A 23355-nucleotide genomic window follows, 5' to 3' on the forward strand; every position below is an offset into this window, starting at 1 on the left:
ACTCTGCTCACAGTCTGGGGGTGCTTCTGGACTCGTCACTCCACCTAACATCTCAGGTGGATGCGGCGGTCAGGAGCACTTGTTATCAGCTTCGGCTGATACGCCAGCTGTGTCCCTTCCTGGGTTGGGGGGACCTTGAAACCGTGGTACATGCTCTGGTAACCTCTCGGTTAGATTTCTGTAATGCGCTTTACATGGGGCAACCCTTGTACCAAACTCAGAAGCTTCAATTAGTGCAGAATATGGCTGCTAGGCTGGTTACTGGATGTTCCAGGGCCAGCCATATAACACCAGTATTGAAAGATCTCCATTGGCTGCCTATTCGCTTCCGGGCTGAATACAAGGTGTTGGTTATTACCTATAAAGCCCTAAATGGCTTGGGCCCAGGGTACTTGGAGGACCGCCTCTCCCCATACAGTCCGCCCCGCACTCTCAGGTCGGGTGGGAAACATCTTTTGAGAGTTCCAGATGCTCGATTTAGTTCATCTCGGAGGGCATTTTCAGTTTTGGCCCCTCAGCTCTGGAACTCTTTATTATTATTATTATTATTATTATTATTATTATTATTATTGTGCCTAGTATTATGTGTTCTGAAAAGGAGCAACAAGGCCAAAGGCAAACATTGTTTCCTTTTGTCCCTGAAACATAGGCTGTATCCACACTGCAGAAATAATTCAAGTTGACATCATTTTAATTGCTACAGCTCAGTGCTATGGAATTCTGGGATTTGTAGTTTGTTGGGGGTATCAGAGCTCTCTGACGGAGAAGGCTAAATATTTCATAAAACTATAAATCCAACAATTCCATAGCATTGGCCCATGGCGATTAAAGCAGTGTCAACTTGGTTTATTTCTGCAGTGTGAATGCAGCCACAGATAGCATCACCAATGTTATACATGCAAATCATGTTCGTCTTCTGTTGGTTATGGGCAGAGTTCTGTGCAATACATCCATCCCTATGATGACATTTCCTGCAGCTATCATCAGTGCTAGATATTGCTTGACATGGAAGTTTCTCAGCCAAGAAAGCCATGTTGCTTGAGCCCAAAGATGATAATCTATTGCATGTACTCTGTTCCATCAAAACTGAAAAAGATTCCTTCTTTAACCCAAAGTGGAAGGATTTGCACAGTTCTTCCACACATTGTTTGGCAGTCAGTCTGGATCTGGAATCAAATCAGAAGTTGAAGATATACGTTATTTTGAACTGTAAACTCAAAAAACCATTCTGCCAGTCTGACCAGTGTCCATGTTGGCTGGGGGATTCTGGGGCTTGCAGTCCAAAACGTGACATTTCTAAGCTCTGGAACAAATGTTATGTTCATACATACATACATTCTGTAAATATAAAGATCAGTACAAACAAGAGCAGTGAAAGTCAAATCAAACACTGCTTATTCTCACAAAGCTCATACTAGTAAATAGCTTATTAACAGGCAGCTGGATCTTCTGACAAAAGTGAATGTCAAAATCAAGGTGCCACTACTAAGAAGCCCTGTAATATGTTGTCATGTGTACAGATCACTTTATTTCAAGGCACCACATTTCCTCAAATAATCTTAAATGCTAGGAGGATCACTTCTAGGTTATGTGGTCTTGAGTTCTTTAGAGTTTAGTATACTAATAGTAACACTTCAGACTAGAGCTCACTGGCAGCCAAAACAGAAATGCCCTTTTATCCCATCTCCACCTGAGCAGCAGCCCTTTGCACAAACTGCCTCCTAAGCAAGAAAGACTAAACAAGTAGAACTGCACCAATCCTGGCTTTCAGATCGGTGAACCCATATGAGATGTTTTCCCCCCAAAATATACTTTCTCTGTCACACACTACATTTGTAGATGCACACATATACCTGATTTGAGTACTGAAATGTTGGATATGCATGTGCTCATTCACTTGTAGCCTCTTTGTTGCTGTTTTTCTCATCCTTTTGTTCCAAACCAGGATTCATACTCCAGTTTTAAACAACCATGTGACAACTAATTACCAAGTTCCTTGTTGATACATATCTGGAAGCAATGATGTGTGGCTTCTGGCCCATAGCAATTGGTAGCTCGCATGATGGAAGGACAGCGAATCTCCATGTGCTTTTAATCCAGAGTTTGTAGGAGCAATCCAAGGTTCAGAAACTATTTTTGTGACATGGTTCAGCACCTTGGACATTTCCGTTGAGTTTAGACTAAAACCTAAAGTGGATTCACCACATCAGAAATGGAAAGGGCACCAGTTACAACTACTTCTGGTTTATTTCATCATTCATCCAGTCAAAAGGGGAGCAAATGATCTCTACATGTGTGCAGGTTCATGTAGCCTGGATTTGCACGTCTTGACTAAAAGGACACTCTTCTGCAGTCCTGCCTGTTTCACACAGATCAGGGAATGGGCATGAAGACTGAGTCAGGAAATGATGCTGTAGAAGGAGGAAAGACATACCAGCCCCTTTAGCACCCCAAAAGGTACATACATACGTTTGAGGAAAACTTTGGGTGCATATGTTCCTAACAGGATGCCAGCCACTATGTGTGAAACAGCCCTGAAAAACCTGAAAGTGAATGCAAACTGTTTTGCTTGCCTCCCTGAAATAAGTTATCTCTTGATGGGGGAAAATCAGCTCATCAATTCAGTAACTTTTCTTTGCTTTTCACCACCTAGGTGCCACAGGGGAAAATGCCTGCAGGGAGGATGGGAGGAGAAGGCTTCTCCCTCTTCTCTCATCCCTACAGGCTTTTATCTGAGGCATCCAATTAAAACTCTTTCATGCGTGCTTTTTGGGTTTCACCCTCATTTTTTAATGTCTCTCTTTAGAAACACCAAGCGCACAGCTGAAGTATGGATGGATGAATATAAGCAGTACTATTACGCTGCCCGGCCTGCAGCTCAAGGGAGGCCATATGGAGAGTAAGTGTCCCCCTCTGGCGGTGAAGGAAAAACACAAAGCAAGAGACTCAATCGTTCGATATAGTGGAACCTCATTACATTTTTATAGGAGCATCGTCCAGCTGTTGGAATGCTTGCATTTTGTTGCTGTGGGAACAGTTAATTAGATGTTAATAGTAAACAGATGCTGCAAATATATGGATATAAAAGTCTTGGATATGGATATATATATCTTACATAAAAACACTTTGGCTTATCTCATCAGAAAGACTGGTTTGTTTGCTGATGAAAACCAAACCGCTAATGTCCTCCTCTTATCTCTCTCTCTGGAAAGTGTGCCAGATCAAATCCAAGGTTGTTTTTTCTTTTAATAGCTGTCCTATTGGGGCCAAGAAAAGTAGAATCTGCTATCCTTACTAATGAGCCAGCAGTATGAATAAACGCTGCCCCAGGGCAAAGAAACAAATAAGGGTTACAGAAAAAGCCAGGCAATCTAAATCCTTATTTTCATATTTGCCCCAGCGGAAAACAGTTATGTCATAACCTTGCCATAGCAAGTCTGAGATAATGTATTCCGCTTCTACCTGCCATTTTTATCCTTCCCTTCCTTCTTCCATTGCTTCTTTCACTTTATCATCTGGCTTCTTCTTTTAAGGGGAGGGAGTTGTTTTCATAATGTTGTGAACACCTCAGGTAATGCAAAAGTGTAGGTCAGCATTATGTTTTGCAGATACCAGGAATGTTAGATGTTAGACAGCTGATGTGGCTTGGGTTTCTGGGGCTCCAGCCACACTGCCGAAATAATCCAGTTTCACACCACATTAACTATCATGGCTCAGTGCTATAGAACTATGGGAATTACACTTTTGTGAGCATTTAGATTCCTCTATCAAAGAATTCTGGTGCTACAACAAACTACAGTTCCCAGAATTCCATAGCAATGAACAATGGGAGTCAAAGTGGTGTCAAACTGGATTATTTCTGCAGTGTGGATGCAGCCTGGGAGTTGTAGCATAGAATGGCATAGAAATGAAATAAATAAAGTAAATAAAATAATCCAAAACTAACTTTTTAGTCCAAACTCTTATGTTTTGTCACTTGTACCACTTCCAGCCCCCATAGTACATGAACATTTTTGGTATGCTGGATGTGCTCTTTTATACCATCTATAAGAATGCATTATAAAGTTTTATTGTTCCAGACCAGCTGGATGTGCACGTATCTCCCTGATAGAAGATTCAGAAAGAGCACCAGTCATCTGTTTGGAGGGAGCGAATTTAGATCTAAATCTAGTTTCAAGCCCATCTCTTTTCTTCCTAGCAGTCCTTTGTGATTTTCTTTATGTTGTCCTTAGTTGCTAGATTGGTCTAGGAACCATATGTGCACCAATATGGCCATGATTTCTTATCCAGGTTGAGATACACACAACTCAACTGGATTAGGACTCATACGCATGAAGATTTCATTCAACCAAAGAAGCCGTAGAAAAGTGGAGAAGTGGCATATTTCCCATTTTCAAAGTTGCAACTGCAAAGCAATAAATCCATAAACCAGCAATGTGTAGCCCTCCAGATATTGTTCAATTGCATCTGCCATCATCCTCAGCCAGCATAGCCTGGAGTGAAAGATGATGGGAGTTCCATTCCTACAGCCTCTGGAGGAGAAGGCATTTGTCGTCTTGATCGTAAGCATACTGTACCAGTTCCAGACTGGTGAAAAAACGTCCACTGGAACTTTAGAGGGATTAAGGGCCACATCAGACACAAACTATATTGTGATTGAAATTAACATATCTAGGTTTGAAATGTCATATAGCAATGCTGTAGCACTTTGTTTTTTCTCCTACTGTAATCCCCATGAAAATCATCCCTTTTCCGAAGTCTTTACTCTACAGGCCCCAGGACAGCAGCTTCCATTCGTGCCGGGTGATGGGGGAACTACATCATGGGGTGGAAGAACTCACTCCCTGTCCCCATCATTCTGATCCAAATGAAAGTTTGACCTTTTGTTCTCCAAATATGTTATCCCAGTGAGAGAAATGGGGTGTGTGGAAAAAGGCTGAGATTTTCAACTTTGCAAAGTTACAAGTTACAGTAGAATTTTGCCTTTGTCAGGCCTATTTCAAATTGCAAAAAGATGCAGTGTCCTAATTATCTTTTGTATAATGATTTTTTTCCTTTTTGACAGCATCCAGAGCAGAGTAGAACTGAGAAAGTCATTAAAATGTCACACCTTCAAGTGGTATCTGGAAAACGTCTATCCGGAACTCAGGTATTAGTAGTTTTTCATTAATATGCACTGCTTGTAGTACCAGGAGAACTCCTCATACTTTCCTTTCTCCCTTTTCCTTGGTTAATAGGAGTTTCCTATTTTCCCCTCTCCCTTCCAGAACAATGAGTTTTTCAAGAGATGACCTTCCTTCTAAATCTTTACATGGTAACATTCTCCTTTCTTGGGTAAAAATACCAGTCACCACATTTTGAAAAATTGTTCTCTCCAGCATAATTACCTTTTTATCCTGCCCTTCCTCCAAGTTGTTCAGGGCATGCATGTGCCCTCACACATTTATATCTATAATAACATTCTGAGGCAAGTTAGGGAAAGAAATACGAAGCACTCCAAGATCAGCCAGGGAGCTTCATGAATAAATGGGAAGCAGAATCCAGTATAGCAATAGACTAACACTCTGTCCATCATATCACATTGGCTCTCCTGCTGTGTATATGACTCCCATGGATAGCTGCTTACTACAGGTGAAGAATGATAACTCTAATCATTAATCTGTCTGCTTAGAATTCCTGAGGAATCACTTTACCAGACAGGGATGATACGGCAGAGGCAAAGATGCTTGGAGACCCAGAAGTCGGAAGGACAAGATTTTCCAGTTGTGATCTTAAACCCCTGTATCACAAGCAAAGGTCCAGCATCAGCAGCACAGGTAATTTAACAGTCTGGGGGCTCTTGCATACTATACAATTATAGTGTTATATTCCACTTTAACTACCATGTCTGAATCCTGCAGAAACCTGGGATTTGTAGTTTGGTAAAGCACTATTTTCATCTGCAGCTGCATCACCATCTTTATTTATGTCCTGCCTTTCCCACAAGATTGGAACAAGGTGTCTTACAAATTAAAAATCATTATAATTTAAAACATACAAAAAGTTAACAATAAAGCAGAATTAAACTATTAACTATACTAAAACAATTTAAAATATATACTATTGTTTAAAAACACTCTTAAACAGTACAATATACAGCAATGCAGCATCCTGTTATAGCCTTTTCCTTAAAAGCCTTAATTTCTAAAAGGCTGTCTGAATAAAAAGTCTCCACCTGCTGATGGAGGAGTAACAAAGAGAGGAGTATTCTACACTCCCTAGGGGGTAGCTCCAAACTGTAGGGGCAGCCACTGTGAAGGCCCCACTTGTGTTCCTACTAGCCGTACCTGCAAAGGTGATGGGACTGAAAGACTAATGTTCTCTGGCTGAGAGAAGCCTTTCTAAGATCTAATTTGCAATGCAGAAATAATGCAGTTTGATACCTTTTTAACTGCCATGGCTCAATACTATGAATTCTGGGATTTGTAGTTTTGTGAGATATTTAGCCTTCTTTGTCAGAGTGCTCTGGTTCCCACAAGAAACTACAGATTCCAGGATTCAATAGCATTGAGCCATGGTAGTTAAAGCAGCATCAAACTGCATTATTTCTGAATCACAGAAATAATAGCATTCCATAAGACATTGTCATGGCTGTTAAATTTTCTTTATTATGTGGAAGTATGAACACTGTGGGACAAGACTGTTTTGTAGACAGCAGTAAAACTAAGGCTGAGAAGGGGACTTGAAAGAATCACTAAGTATGCTAAATAAGTAAAGTTGAATTTTTTATTTATTTTAGTTTATTTTATCTTTTTATTACCTTTCTATTGAAAGGCACTTCAAATAAAATAGAATGAACCCATCCAAAATGAAAATTATAATAATGAATACAAAACAGATGAAACACAGTACACCTGCAAATTGAAAGCAAAAAATGGACTGAGAAGAGTGGCTTGCAACGAAGAGTAAAACAGAATACAGCTAAAATCAAAATAATAAAAAAGAACAATTACATGTACAACTACATAAACTGTCATATTAAAAATAATTAAACTGAATTAAAACTAATTAATCAGCACTTCAAACATAATTGATGAGAAAAAGTACACAACGCCCAATTAAAAAACTTTCTGTAACAACTAGATAAGGGCTAAAAGTTTCTCTAAATAAAAAGAGTTTGTCTACTGGCAGAAGGAGAGCAGAGAGGGAGCCTCCTGTGAGAGTATAGGAGCAATATAGGAGCAACTACCAAGAAGGCCCTGCCTTGTGCCTGTGATGGTGGTGGTGCTGAAAGAAAGGCTTCCCCCAATGATCTCAAAACCTAGGTAGGCTCATATGGGGAGATCTTTTCAGTCCAAAAGATGTAACAGCACATCTGACAACAGGTAGTGTAATGGGCGAATATGTTCATTTTAAATATTGTCAAGACTGATTCTTCACTCTGGTCTCTTGAGTCTAAAAATTATCCCATCCCTTCACTTATTGGTTGGAGAGAGTTGAGCTTGACATAGTGAAGGTACAGATTTTTATTTTTTTTAACAGTACTCACAGCCACCACCTTTAATGCAGAATACAGCTTTATAACATAGAGGGTGTCACCAAAATTGTATGTCCCCTTTCCAGGAAAAAGAGATTGCGTATAAATGTTGAGTTTAGAAAGCTCAACAGTAGAAAAGACTTGTAGAAAAGAGTGTAGAAAAGACTTGGATTCCCTTAGTAGTTGACTTTACAGACTTACGCATGTTCACGTAGATGTTAGAAAAACTACACCATTGGAACCTTTTTTAAAAAAGAAGAAAAGATAAGAAAAGAAAAGAAAGGGTGGGGGAAGGGAAGGGAAGGGAGAAAAATACACAAGTTGCTTCCTCTTTCTGGTATTCTGACACTTAATAGATTTGTTATTAACTGCCCTTGATTTGACGTTGACTCATGGCAACAATGTGAATGAGACATCTCCAAGCCCCTCTGTCCTCCATTCCTCTGCTTAGGTCTTGTAGATTCAGGCCCATGACCTCCCTAGTTGAGTCTTGCCATCTGGGATGTGGTCTTCCTCTCTTTCTATTACTACTGCCTTCTACCTTTCCTAGCATTATTCTCTTTCCCAATGAGTTGTGCCTTCTCATGATGTAGCCAAAGTCCAACAGCCTCAGTTTGACTATCTAGGCTTCTATGGGTATTTCAGGCTTCAGCTCTTCAAGTACCCATTTGTTTGTCTACTGTATCCTTCCCTCCTTTATCCAAGGCTCTTGTTGTTTCTTCCCTCATGTCCTTTCCCTTTTAGTTCCACACTTGCGATTATAGTGGCTCTGGTGATATTGCCTTGGCCATCCGCTTTTCCTGCTGGTGAATGTCTCATTGTCCTCATGTCACATGTTTTCAGTGTTGTTGAAGGGTGGCTGGAGAGATGCCCCTGCCATCCCCTCTACTTCCCTCCACTGCCTCCCCACTTGACCCTGGCCCTTATAAATGAAATTAAATATGTTAAGAAAGAATAATGGGAGCAAACGTGTATGTCATAAAGAAACCTATGCACTCTAATGGCCTTTTAAAATGTCTCACTTAGGTTACATGCCTGTACATTATTAACATCCAAAATCCACAAATATATTGAAACTTTTTATTCAGTAAAAAAGTGAAATAAAACATATATAATTCACGAATATCCCATCTTCCATACCTATTCCTACAAAAGAAAGAAAGAAAGGCTTACTTAAGCAAAATTAGATCTCACTTCTGAAACAAAACCTTTTCAGTGCAAGGAAGATCTCATAGAACAGGAAGTTCATGTACAAAGATGAACTCCATGATGTTTATGGTGTGACATGATGCATATTTCTCAAGTGAATACACTGTCCACTAAAGAAGCTGAGAACTCAGTTTTTATTTAAAAGTGATCTGCAAAAGTATCAGCATGTGTTTTCTGAAGGAGAGGGGCATTATAGATGTCTGAGCTATTTAGGAATCTCTGTTATGATAATGAGAACAATTGAACTTTTCATATTCATATACCCCAAAAGAGCATTTTAACATTACTATAATGACCCTAATTACATTAATGGTTATATTATATCCTCAAATCCATGTCATATGGATATATTTGAAATCCCAGAACAGAGGACCAAACTGAATTGAGGTCCAATAGTTAACAATCTATTCATTAATTTTTTGTGGGTGTTTTGGGCTATGTGGCCATGTTATGGTAGAATTTATTCATGATGTTTCACCAGTGTCTGTGGCTGGCTTATTCAGAGAATGCTGGCACGGGATTGAGTGGGGTATATATGTGTGACCCTTGGTTGAGACAGAGTGATTTACATATTAATCTCTGTGTTGGTCTGTTGTTGAATGGCAAGGCCTCAGGGTGTCTATTTAAATAATGATCCATTGTCTGCTGGGAAATCCCCCTGACTCTAGGTGGTTTTCATTTACATGGGCTGGGTCTTAATTTTAGTGTTTTTCAGGCCTAGTAGCCAAACTTTCTGCCTGTACAGACAGGCCAAAATAAAGCTGCTTCGGGTCACTTTGGAGGTATGCTATTTAAATGACACATGCATCTTAAGAGGCCAGAAGCTGCGCCAAAGCCACACTCCAGTCCTAAGGACTGGAGCGTGGCTTTGGCGCAGCTTCTGGCCTCTTAAGATGCATGTGTCATTTAAATAGCATACCTCCAAAGTGACCCGAAGCAGCTTTATTTTGGCTTGTCTGTATGGGCTCTTTGTTTAAGGGTTTCTTCGTTACTGTTGAAGTTGTCCAGGTGTTTGTGGATTTTAGTGGCTCCCCTGTGCATTCTGACCTGATCGTTGTTGGCATGGTCCAGAATATCAGTGTTTTCAAATAGCATTTTATGCCCAGGATGGTTTATAACATGTTCTGCTACAGCTGATTTTTCTGGCTGACCCAGACTGCAGTGTCTCTCTTGTTTCTTGATTCATGTTTGGATGCTGCATTTGGTGGTCCCTATGTAGACTTGTTTAAAACTACACGGTATGTAGTAAACTCCTGCAGCCTTAAGAGGATCTCTCCTTTCCTTCGCTGAGTGCAGCATTTGCTGGATTTTCTTGGTTGGTTTGTAGATTATTTGGAGGTTGCATTTCCTTATCAGTTTCCCTATTCTATCTGTGACTCCTTTGATATATGGTAAAAATACCTTTCCTTTGAGTGGTTGTTTGTCTTCACTCCTATGGGTTTTTCTGGATCTGGCAGCCCTTCTGATGTCTTAGCTGGAATAACTGTTAAGCCTGTAGAGCCCAGTCTATGTGATTCAATATAGCTTCCAATAGATGGGGTTCGGAGATGGTTTTTGCCCAGTCTACTGTTTATTGCCAAAGTCAAAGGTATTTACATCATTTTATAAAGGCATTGATTATAAGTCCTTCTGTGAAGTATTTCAGAATGTAGATCAGAGGCTCCAAACTCTGAATGCTTTTCCATGTCCAAAATCCCATGCCCTAAGAAGGCTGCATCTCTTTGTTTCTCAAATTTCTGTTTTCTTTGGGCAGCCAGTATTGAAGAATATTCACAGAATCACATCCCCAGCTGTACTTTGAGATGGTGCATTCTTTGCAGTGTTGCATTTTGTTTTTCTGTTTGAAGTGGACAGATCAAAATGAGATGATTTTCATATTGATATTCATGTGATTAAAATTGTGCTGTATGGAAGGCTCCTCCACATGGTGTAGCAGTATTGTCTAGGGCTATGACTTTAAACCTATAGGTCTTTTCATGGGGGTCACTTTTATCATGCTAAAATTTTGAGTTAAATATTGGGTTCCCTCCCACACTAACATTGGAGCCAGTGGACATAGTTCAGTCCAATACCTGGGCTTCCACTAGACCAGTGCCCCACAAAGTGATGGTCCCTGGACCAGTGCCAGTCACTGAGCTGTTGGCTGCTGATCCCTAGCAAGTTTCTAGGAAGAAAAGAAGCAAGTGTACCCAAAAGGCACAAATGCAGTGCTGTGTCCTGGCACACTGAGAAAAAAATAATAACTGCTAGTCCCTCACATCAGCCTGAGAAGCATTGCACTAGACAAGACCCAAGTCAAACACCCATTCAGCTAGATGAAATTAACTGTATGTAAGGAGGAGATCCTAGTCAGTGTTTCCTTAACATGAATATCAGCTTCAGCATCTGCACTGGACTGGATGACTAGACAAACATTTCTGCAACAGTTTTCCAAGCAATAGCCATGTTCATCATTTTCAGCATAAAAAGGAGGTGGATGAGAGACAGAATCTACCAGTACTTTAAAACTTGTTTATTTTAGCATGGACTCTTGCAGTTTTGAGTCCGCTCACTGCAATGCACTGGTGGCATATTAAAGTCACAGCTATTTACGCATAGTTACAGAGTTATCATGTAATCAGAGTGTAATAGAATATAGAGTGATTGTGCAACGGGAACCTAAAGTCAACAGTTGCCATAGTGCAAATGTTTACATTTAGGGATGCTGCCAGTCAGGAACATTTCGGATCTCACACACACACTCAGAGAAATTAGACCTGCTTGGTTAACCTTCTGAAAGTGGTAGGAGCGCTTTCGCAAACTTATTTTGGATACTGCTTTTCTGCAGAGAAGAAAAAAATGCATGACCTGTACAGTGGGAATTAAGCAAGTCTAATGGAACAATCAGGTCCCAACCTTAGATTAGAACAAAACATGTAGCCAAAACGTATATATTTCCTGAGCTGAACTGAATCTCTCTCTCTCTGAATATATCTCTGAAATGAACTGAGCCTGGCATCCATCTGTACTCAGAATGCAACCTACTATGGCATGCAACCCTTCTTCAAGGACCAGAGAGGAGGAAAATGAGAATTATAATTTCCTCTCATCTTTCAAACCTATTTATGCTTTTCTCTTGCTCAGAAAAAAAATGAACTGAATTGCAGTGATATGTTTAAGTTCGTACTCTGTATTCATTCTATATTAAATTGCCTATTAAAGTAGAAGGAGCTTAATGAGCCTGACCTCATTCCCTCCTCCCCTCTCAATCACTAAAGGGGAAAATATGCAGTGTCAATCAGAGTGTATTCTCTGAGTTAGATTAACAATCAGATGCCACTTTAACTGCAACAAAAAAGGAGGAAAAGGTGTGCTCTCCTTCTTTACAAGCCAAAATTATCATTTTTAAAGTGACAATATGGAAATTTCCCATACTTTATCTATGGCAAATACTCAGGGCTATAGCTGTTATCCCAGTCAAAGCATGACATCTTTCATTTTTCAAATTATACCAGCTCTGAGTGTGAACAATTCTTTCATATATCCATGGGCATGAAGGTCAGTATACTTTCCCCATATATTTAACTTCAAAAAAAAAAAGTGTGTAGATAAACAGAGGTTCCAGTAAACCTTAGCTATTCAAGGATTCAGTACACAAATAACTACTTTCAGAGTAGTTCCTTCTGATTGATTACATTTATAAGGACTTTACTTTCTTAATTTTCTGTGCTCTAATCTGAAAAATAACTAGTGGCCAGTAAATATATGTTATAAACACAGAGACAAATCAGTAAAAGAGATGGGGAAATGCTGTATACTAAACATAGATGGGAAGGATTTGGGGGAAAGTGCCACTACATTATATTTACCCTGAAAAAAAATATTTTAATTATATTATACTTGAAAGGAGGACATTTCTGTCCCCTTTTTCCTGCAGTGACCTCCTTGATTTCCTTCCATTTTGCAGGATGTAGAAGATAAAAGAGAAAGAAGGTAATTTCAAGAGAAAATTAGAAAATAAGGCATTACAGATTTACAACAACATATTCTTCTTTCTGCATATGAAAACCGAAAGCAGTGTAGAAAACCAAAGGCAATGCTGAACTTGATGGCCCACGAGGCGCCTTTTAACTCAATAATTCTATGATATGAAAAGACTGTCACTGAGCAAGGCTGATATTCTCTGCTTCTTATTCTCTGAAGAGCTTAATTCTTGCATACAGCCATTCAGGTTTTGTGATGCCTATTGTCCCCATGTGGAGATTGTCTACATGGACAAATAAAAGGTCCCCCACCTGTCCTTCCAGTGAGCAGTCCAAACGGCACAGGCTCAATCCCTCATTTTGGTGCGAACTGTCTGAACAATGTCCAGTTCAGCACCAAACCCACGGCATATCTATCATGGGTGGGCAAAATGCAAGCATTAGCTGACAGCTGTAAACCATTTAGAGCCTCCTCAGTGTTTTATGAAGCAGTATATAAATGAAGCTGCTATTGCTGTTGTTATCTTGGGCATTGCATGCTGCCCCCAGGGTCATTTTTGTGTCCCCTCAGAAGATTTTTTTGCCACACAATACACTCAAAAGCCCATTACATGGTGTGGGGGCATGTTTTTGCCATGTTTTTCATGGACGTGAACAAAAAAGGCTTCTCCTGACCTAGACTTAAAACCTATCTCCCCATTTTACAAGAAATCCCTAGTTTCCCTATAGGATGTATTTGGGGGCATGTTTTGAGGGGGTGAGGGTAGGCTATGGTCTCCACGGTCCTGCAGGTCTTATGTGGTTCCCTCGTCTCCCACAGTTGCTTACCCCTGCTCTATATGGGAGCACATTTCCATCTAGACCAACCTCCCAAGGGAGGCTTAAATGGTTCCCTCTCTGCTCTTTTTGGACAGCAGGAAAGACCTTTTTATTTAAACAGGTCTTTAGCCTTTACCTGCTTGGGGCAGAAAAGTGTTATATGTGTCAAATCATAGAATCATAGAGATTACTTCTCTTGATATAGACACTATATTTCTATTGATGCATTCTGAATGTGTTGCAGTTGTTTTAATTTAGGTTTTAATTGAAATCATGTTACTGCTCAGTCTTCTTATCACCAAGCTGAAAAAGCCCACCTTCTTCAACTTTTCCTCATATTTATGTATCACCTCCCAGCTCCCAAGGGCTCATGAGGCAATAAATGAATAAAAACAGTTAAAACAATAAAAAGTTACATTTAAAAGCACACACTAAAATACACTTAAAAAAACTCCTAAAAGAAATAGAAAAAATGACCCTAGAATCCAGTTTTATAACAGTTAAAGCAGTAATTTCAAACATGGATTGGTTGTTTAATGCTTTTTAAACTTTTGCAGTACATATTGATTTAGTTGTTGTGGTTTCACTTATATTGCAAGCCGTTTTTGTTCTATATTGGCAGAAAGGCAAAAATAATATAGATGTGGTGGTTCCATATTGACATCATGACAAATAGTATTAATTGAACTACCTTCCATAAATGGAACTTGGAAGTCTTTTTGGACTACTGCTCCCATAATCCATCAACCAGTTGCCACACTGGCTGGAAGATGTTGGGAGTTGTAGTCCCAAAATGTAAATCCAATTGCTAGACCCAACTAGAATTGATCCACTGATGAATAGAAAGTCAATACTGCTATAACTCCAATTGATTCAATAGGTCTACTGTAGTCAGCCCTACCAAGTAACATCCAAATTCTGCAATCATTGCATCTCATACCAGCAAATTCTGTGCATTAAGTAGTGTGTCTGCCCCCCACACCTGCATCTCTGAATGAGAGGTAAGAAAAATCTTCCTATATGATGCATAATTTTATTAAAATCTGTCACGTTCACCCATAGTCATCTTTTCCCCCCACTAAAGAAGTTAGCATGCAAGGGAGTGGGTCAAAAACCCTGCTGTTTCTGCTCCTGTGTTTGCCTCCGCAGTTTTGCTTCAAGTCAGAAGCCTGGCATTATCTGGTCTTATTTATGTCTCATTTGCTAAAGGAATTGATTGATTTAGCACTTCACCAGAGAAATGCATTTAAGGGTAAATAATTGATCATAATTTTGCCCTGGTTTTGTCTAATGAAGATGTCACTGGTTGGCGGGTGCATTGGCTTTCTGTTAGAACAGAACATCAGTTGATATTAAACATTGCAGTAACCTTCTTGGAATAGATTTCTGACTCTGGGATTCATTTAATAAACCCATTAATCATTAGCAGTTTCTAGAAACCTGACAAGCTTTAGAAAAGAAATCAGAAGCCTCTTAGGCCTGGATACACTTGAGCACATCTCAGTAGCAGCAGAAGCATCAGTGGTGAGAAAAGCTGGACAGAAATGAGTCTTTGCTGAGACACAGGCTGTCACTCTCCTGAAAAAAGAAAAGAAAAGAAACAGACAGCAGGGCTATAATCTGTGTTCCTCCTCCTTATTTTTTTTTTTTTTTGGGGGGGGGGGGTCTGGTTCCACTTTCTGCCTTTCAAAATACTTTGTCACTAGATGAACCATGAGCTTCCTGCTTAGCTGATGCACTATTATGGTCCTGATCTTGCAAAAACAAAATCACCTAGATGCTGGATCTATATTGCTCAGGTCTGAAGGCCTGTATTCTCCCATATAAATCTGCCCATATTTTGAAAGCCTCTGTGGGGGCCCTTCTCCTTGTCCCACCACCCTCATAAAGACATCTGGTGGGAAAACAATGCACCCAACATAGTTTTTATTCCAGTAATTAAAGAAACAATGTAATGTACTGAGCCCTATCTGCAAAATAGTTTCAGTATCTTGGGCTTGTTCCACACTGTGGACACATAGTAGGGTTGCCCGGGGGTGGAGCGACCGCACGCTCCACAACCCTACTACATGGTGGCACTGTAATCATCGTGGTCTCCTGTCCACATGGGGGCCACCATGATAACGTCATGCACGTGCTGCATCCAAATGGCATGGTGTGTGCTTGATGTCTTTGCACCGCCTCAGACTGCTTACAGAGGCCTGGCTGTGGTGGAAGAAGGAGCTCCAAAACAGAGCTCCTTCTGGGTGCATGCCTCATTCCTGCAGCCACCAAACTGCTGCGGGAACGATGCCAGGGAGAAAGGAGCCAGGCGGCCCTTTCTCCCATGGCTCTGGCTCCTGGGGTGTCCAGGGGCGTGAAGCCCGAAGGACACTCCTTTTCTGCACCATGGAGAAGCGGCTTCTCCGTGGTCCAGAAAAACTCTGGATTGGGGCCGCAGGGCTGCCAGTGAGGCTGCCCTGCCCCCAACCTGGAGTGAAAAGGGGCGGGTGCAGGCTGCCCCAAAGGGGTGGTCTGTATTGGGCCTTGGATAGTTTTAGCTCACACTTTGCCAGTGCATATATAGTAGTTTCAGCCAAATGTCTCCTCCTTCCCTTTGCAAAACTAAGGCCAAACAAGCATTATTGCAGGTGGGTTTTGGATCTTTTACCCTTGTTTTTAACCTACCACCAGAGGCACAGTGGCAGTTCTGAGAAACCCTTTTGGAAAGAATCAAGTACTGATATCACAAACACACTTGCACCTTGTCAGGAGAGAAATTAGATCCTTAATGGTAAGTGTTCAAACTCCATATGTAGAGTGAAAGGCCACTGAGAAAAAACAACAGAGGTCAGGAAGGGTTCATCCTTCAAATGGCAAGTCGCTTCATATGCTAACTGTTTTCTACAGAAAACCAAGCTACATTAAAGCTGTCCGGGGGCCAGGGACTATTTTTCAAGGCTTTAACATCATTCAAGGTGACACCTGTCACTGCTTCTCAACATCATAATGAATTCGAAAAATAAATTTAAAGACTCATCTTTGGCTGTCTTTCTAACGGCTCTCTTCAGTGGCAACAACGCAGCCCTCTCCTTCTCTTCCATTTAATCAGATGGAAACCAGATGGCACCCCAGATAGAAATATGGAAATCTACAGAACATGGATGTCATTTACTAATGAAGTGGAAGAAAGCAGCTTCTTCCACCATGCCCTTGTCTCACCCTTGATCTCTCTCTCTCTTTCACTGTTGCTTTGGTGGAGACCAGTCAAGAAACCTGTCTATCCACTTGGGATTCCAGAAGCTTAAAAAAAAAAACAAATCCCTTTCACATTCCCTGTGCACAATTCACATATCTAATTTGGACAATTCAAATCAGCTTTAAATTCTGTGCATTTGGATGGGGCAGGATATTCACTGGAATAAACTATGTCTTTAATAAAGCCATTTTTAAAGTACTGGACTATTTCAGTATGTTGTAGTAGCACAACAAATAAACAGAGAGCTGGTTATCTGGTACACTACTCAGATGACAGCTCTGCAACCTAGGCTGAGATGAAAATGCAATCTAGATTAAATAGAAGCCCCCAAAGTGATTGTCTTAGTTGGATATCTGTGTGTGAGAGTGAGAGAGACTGAGAGAGAGAGAGAATGGGGATGGAATTAGGGCATCACATCCAGATGACACACACCCTGATTCCCCCCCAGGGCACCATGATGCCACGTGCTGATCCACATGTCACGCGCCGTCATGATGCTCCTCTGGTGCTGCGTCTATACGACACAGTGCTGAAGGAGTGAAATAAAGCTGTGCCACCACGGCTATGGCACCCTTTCGAGAGTGCAAAAAGGAGCTGCTTTTTGTGGCTCCTTTTTGCGACCTTTAAAGGCTGTATCAGGGCCACGGCGTGAAGTTGCTGAAGCCCCAATCCAGCTAGAAAATGGGTGGCATCCCGCTGCCCCTTCAGGACAGTCTGTCAAGCCCCATAGTGATCCCTTTGTATTCTCATGGTTCAATGCACACATACTTTGGTTCATGCACAACATTATTTAAAATATTGCATATAAAATTACCTTCAGTCCGTATACAGACTGAATTTCATGTTTAGACTTGGGTCCCATGTCCAGGATATCTCATTATGTATATGCAAATATTCATAATCCAAAAATCTCCAAAATCTAAAACATATGTTATCCCAAGCATTTCAGATAAGGGAGTTTCAACCTGTTTATAAATCAGAGACATGTACAAATACAATGTAACAAAATAAATTCAATTGTAACTAGACTGGTTATTGTTACCTATATGTTAATCCTGCCTGTCTTCCAACTTTTTCAGGACTCTCCCTCTTCACATTTTCTCCCCAGACTAACCTTGTGAAAAAGAGGTCAAAGACATAGCTGTATTAGTCTGGAAAATTCAATGTGCAAAAAGATCTTACTGCACCTTTGAGATCAACTGAAATAAAGAAGTCAGTAGCATGAGCTTTCATAGACTTCACTCTACTTCAGATGCATGTTAGTCTATGAAAGCTCATGCTACCAACTTCTTTCTTTCAGTTGATCTCAAAGGTGCTGCAAGATCCCTTTGCATACTTGGGAAGTAAGCTAAGATGGGAAATAATAATTAGCAAAATGATCTTCATGGGTAAACAAAGATTAAAACTGGTGCTTTTAGTCCAATGCTTTAACTTCTCTCCCACACTGGCTTTTAAAAAATGGCTGCAGACACTCAGGAGTTGCTGAAAACCATTTACAGCTTGGATGATGATGATATTCCTATGACCTAGGACAGCTTGCAAAAGTTAAAACAGATGTAACTTTAAAATCCATAACACAAAAACATTAAAAATGCAATTTATTTAACAACAGAATTAAAAGCAGTTTAAAGCAAGGCCGTGAAAAAGAAAACAACAAATAAACAGTACAGCACATTCTGAAAGGTCCTTTTCTCTGTGCAATCAGCCATCATTACCCTGCCAAAACAAAATCTACACCACTATATAAATAAAGCATAATAATAATAATAATAATAATAATACCTGCCTATGAAAGGATAGCATGAAGGGCACCAGTCTTACTTCTCTAGGATAGGAATTCCCGAGCCTAGGAGCAGCCATAGAGAAGTACAGAATGCCCTCCACACTCTCTAAAGGTTTTAGATGGCAATTGCACTATATTTATTCTCTCCTTTGGCTTGTTTTAGGCCCAAGTGAGGCATTAAAAAAAACAGCTTGGCAAATTTTGGTAAAATTTCTCCTGGATTGTGTGTGAGGGGCATTTTTTGCTTTAGCAAAAATTACAAAGTGGGGTCTTAAAGGCTCTTGGAAATCTCAAAAATGTCTTTTGGGTGAATTTTGCCTTCCCACCCCCTCCCCCAGTGTGAAAGCAGGAAAGTAAATGTTGAACAGGAGAGAAGAGCTGAGAGGTTAAAAGATTAAGAGGAGTGAAAGGAATGTGTTGGGACATAACACTGACAGCTTGATGTATATTCTTCTGTTTCAGGAATGGACGTATACATACAACCAGCAAGTCCGCTACCAGCAGTTGTGTTTGTCCATACATACTCTCTTTCCAGGTTCCCAGGCAGTGCTCTTACCTTGCAAAGAAGGGGATGGCAAGCAGGTAAGGCCATTCTTCCTCAAAAGGTTTTGCAGACTGAAAACTTGGAAGAAAAAGGCTGATGACTCTAAGCCACCTGTTCCGAAAATGTCAGGCTTCCAGGAGAGGGCAGTCAATGGAGCCAAGGCAGTGTAGCAAGGAAGTGCTGGGCAGTTGTTTGAGGTATTTGATAGGTGATTGCTGAAGCCACTGTTCCTATGGTGCCTTGTCTCAATGACTCAATCCCTGAAGCCAGGCACTTTGAAAATAGGCAGCTTGGAGCTTTCAGCCTCTTTCTCCTATTGCCCTTACTGTATGCTCATGGAGAGGAAAGAGCAGCTCATATGATGGTCCATTACATGAGTAATATACTGTATAGAATCCCTGTCATATAATGCAAGAACTTTGTGGAAGCTGATTATATGTCCTGGAGACTGCTGGACACAAGCAAAGACCTTCTTCTTCAGGCAGACACCTGGCAGTTGTCTATTTCCTGAATAAGGGACTTTCAATAAGCACGATAATGATTTTTTAGTGAGCTGTGTTTAGATTGCTTTTAATTCAGTTGTGTTTGAATATCACAATTTGTTTGAATATTTCTTAGTGATCTGCCATTTTGTGTTTCAGTCTGTTGATTAATAAATGAAGATGGCTGTTATGAGATACCTTGAGTCCTAGTTTTGGGAGTAAAGTGGGATATAATGAAATAAATAAAATAATATAAGTTTATGGAAGTGAGATGAGAAGGGTCATCATCATCATCATCCAATATCTCAACTAGTCAGTTACCCAAAAAAATTGTCAGAAAGTATTCCCTCTGCCTTGTTTTTGTGGCAGCAACTTTGATTGGAAGACAGCCTTTGCAAGTTGTTTGGTGGTCCATGTGAGCACTGAACACCCATGATCATCCATAAATTGAATGTGAACAGCAGGATGTCAGCTTCATTTGGGATTACAGTAAATAAGAGTTGGTGGAGTTTGTGTTTGAGGGAAGTAAGTTTTATGTACAAAGAACAATTAATTTCACTCTGAAGTTCCTAATGTGTTCTTTATATTTGCTAACCTGTGGGTCTACTCAATAGAAATTCTCAAATACTATCCACTTCAGTTTTAAAATTTTGATTTTGGGAGACAGGCTAATATAGCCATCCTATGAGAGTGCTATAAACTAAAAAGGTTACTAGTGTTATCACCCACATCACATAGTAACTCATTTTTGATACAGATGTCCATTGGCTATAATCATTTATTGGCACTGTTACATTTACTTTCCTAATATAAGGCTGTATCCTGTACATTCAACCATATACACAGATAGTTGCTAATCTCAATTACAGGAGGCCCACTGAATCATGGGATTTGCGTAAATGTTGGTTTAGCATTCAAAAACTGATCAATGAGTTTATTCTAGTAGGAACTAAGCAATTTTATTTAGGCCACACTGTTAGTACACATAAATAGTACTGGCCATACTATTACTTTACATCAAGAGTGAGAAATGGTCTGTGGTTAAGGGGATGGACTGGAGCCTTGGGGGCCCACTTCCTTTTGATACCCAGCCCAATTCTATTTTTATTTTGCCCAGAAACAACTCAGGGAGCCAAAATTGCTCCTCATGACCACTAGGGTGTGTTGGGGACAGTTTGGGGGAAACAAATCCCCCATTCCCCCCCCCCCCCCGAAACAATTTTTTGGTAATTTGGAGGACCCTGCTGTTCACAGAAACTGCCTTGGGCAGCATGGATCTCACTTTCCTCATCCCTGCTTTAATATTACATCCTTAAACCAATATCCTCCAGATATGGTGGACATGCAAACTGGAGATGGTAGGAATTGTAGTCTGAACACATATAGAAGGTACTAGGTTGGTAAATGCTCCTATAAAGTATTCAATATTTAGATTACTCTGTCTCAGTGGGATAACACATGCTAAATCTAATCTCTTTGCATTTCTCTTTTCTGTTTCAAAAGCGATGGAATAAAGTTGGTTCTCACATTGAGCACATGGCGACCCGTTACTGCCTAGACACAGAAATGGTGGGGGACACCAATGAGAACATGAGAGAAGTTGTCATTAACCCCTGCGAGAGCACAGCAATGAGTCAGCGGTGGGAGATGGTGATGTCCTGACTGTGACTGTCAATATACCAGCCAACTCACCCGAAAGGACTTTGTTCTGAACTGCCAAGGCTATCGTCCAAGCTTGGAGTAGGGTGGAGCTTGCCTTAGAGTGGGCCAGAAGCCAAAGAATAAGGACCTACAGCTGTGCCTAGGTTGAAAAAAGCACACAAGTGCTGGCTCTGAGAGCCACAGCATTAATCACACCAGGTGGGGCCATACATCCATACAGTTAGGAACAACATGACTTAATCGTCTTTTAAGAATCCTCGTCTGTTAGCTAAAACAGAAGATGCTCTTCTCATTTTTGAGAAGGGGATCTGCTGAAATCAGTAAACATGGTATTTATTGCCCTCATTGCCAGTATGGGTGGGAAAGTCTTGGAAAACAGTAAATGAGAGAACAGCTTTTTTCAGGAAAGGGTGGGGGAAAGGAGAAGTTAGGTGTTATAGGAATGTAAGAATTGTCATGTTGGGTAATTGGATAGAAAAGGCCAATGAACCTTGCACTTTTGATTGATGTAACTAAGCACATCTCCTGAAAGGCGCTGGAGTAAGTTATATTGCACATAGGAATTTGTATGGGACCCACGTCCTTGTTGTGTACTTGATACTGTATGTATGAGATTATGAGAAAGAGAGAGAGAGAGAATGTGTGTATGAGAAAGAGAATTTATTACTATCTGGGAATTTTGTTCCAAACCTAATGGGTATAGAGGAGAAAGAAAGGTTTACAGGTCTGCTGCACAAAGCTTCCTTCAGGGTTGGGGTGAGGAGGAGGACTCTGGTCTAGAAATGGCCAGAGAGAGAGAGAGAGGTTGAATTCTCACTTTACACAGGGCCACACACCCAGCTTATAACAGGTACTCCAATTGCACTGACTCCCAGAGTTGGCATGCAGACTGCCCTATAAAAAGTGAAAATGGCAAGAATTTGCCCTTGGTGGTACCTCGCTGGCAGTCTGTGAGCTTTGCCAATTGGAAGCTCCCCATCCTATGGCACTTCTCTGAGACTGCACACTTGAGATGACCATGGCTGTTTTTCAAAAAATTTAAGGAATGTAAGATAAAGCTAACATTCCTTGTGGTATAAGATATTCTCTCTCCTGCTCCCCCAGATCTACAATGTTCTTTGACTATGTTGATCTTCTTGTGAAAGAACAATATATCTTTTCAAAATGTATTGATCCAGAGGCTATAGTAAGACCCAGTTGTATGTGTGCTTAATTATCATACAGATGAGCATTGAATGTTAGCATTAAACACTGTATCGGGCATATAGGTTTGGACAATCTGGATTATGTAAGTAGTGTTCTAAATCCATATTGTTTGGAATGCAGAAGTACAAGTGATCCTGGTCATCTAAGTAAATGTATTTGTGTAGCACTGGTGAATCGGATGCTGCTCTAGCCAATGCTAGCTTTGTCGTACCATTTTGTACTCTGATCCAGCCTATGCACGTTTGTGGTGAGAGACTGAGTCATGACTCTGTATGAGAGGCTGATTAACACTGTTCCCTTTCCCATCTCAGGGGGGTTTCAGTTGAGGCTGAAACCACCTGCTGATCCTGTAATGTGTCTCTCACTGTTTAAAGACCTTGGAATAGGGGAAATTTTCACATACATCATAAAAAATATTATTTTGCTATTTGCAGGCCACTGTCTGGAGTTTTTCCTGCTTTTCAATTTCCATATCACAAAAGCTTGTGCCAGTTTGTTGTGCTTTCAAAATGGGTGTAGCTACACTCATAATGGGCAAATGGGTCCCACCTTGACAACGGACAATGCTATGCTGCTCCAGTTGTCTGTTAAACTCCTTATCTTACATTCAGAGCTAGGGAAAACTACTTTTTAAAACTGCAAATTCTAGAATCCCCAATCTATGTTCCAAGATTCACTGGGGGGTTCTAGAGTTTGTACTGCAAAAATAGTTTTCCTGCTGAAGCCTTACCCACAATACTCCAGTGAGAACAAACATATGAGATTACTGTGGCTGAGTACCAGTGAATGCTATTAAAGAGACTCGAAGGTGGCCAGGCTCCAGATTTTATGCATCGGGGGAAACTAAGAGTCTTCTTATTCCCTAAAGATGTTAAGTCTCTTTAAGACTATGACATTTAACTGTGGAAGGAGTTTCCATGTTTTCATTTCAGCC

The 23355-nt window shown here is 40.5% G+C and overlaps 1 protein-coding gene across 2 annotated transcripts in view; it reads left to right on the forward strand.

Moving 5' to 3' along the window:
* LOC149310684 (polypeptide N-acetylgalactosaminyltransferase 14-like) overlaps positions 1-22848 on the forward strand; it is a 332296-nt gene extending 309448 nt beyond the window's left edge. For both annotated transcript variants that reach the window (XM_089529534.1, XM_089529535.1), the window contains 5 exons: positions 2807-2899; positions 5066-5149; positions 5672-5816; positions 18990-19109; positions 21057-22848. In XM_089529534.1, the coding sequence (XP_089385660.1) occupies positions 2807-2899; positions 5066-5149; positions 5672-5816; positions 18990-19109; positions 21057-21215 (601 nt within the window). In that variant the 3' untranslated portion in view covers positions 21216-22848. The remainder of the gene's footprint in view (positions 1-2806; positions 2900-5065; positions 5150-5671; positions 5817-18989; positions 19110-21056) is intronic.
* The last annotated feature ends 507 nt before the right edge of the window (positions 22849-23355 follow it).

The sequence above is a fragment of the Sceloporus occidentalis genome, unplaced genomic scaffold (genome assembly GCF_023333645.1).
Source record: "Sceloporus occidentalis isolate IW3139 unplaced genomic scaffold, rSceOcc1.0.p SCAF_6, whole genome shotgun sequence".
Lineage (NCBI taxonomy): Eukaryota > Metazoa > Chordata > Lepidosauria > Squamata > Phrynosomatidae > Sceloporus > Sceloporus occidentalis.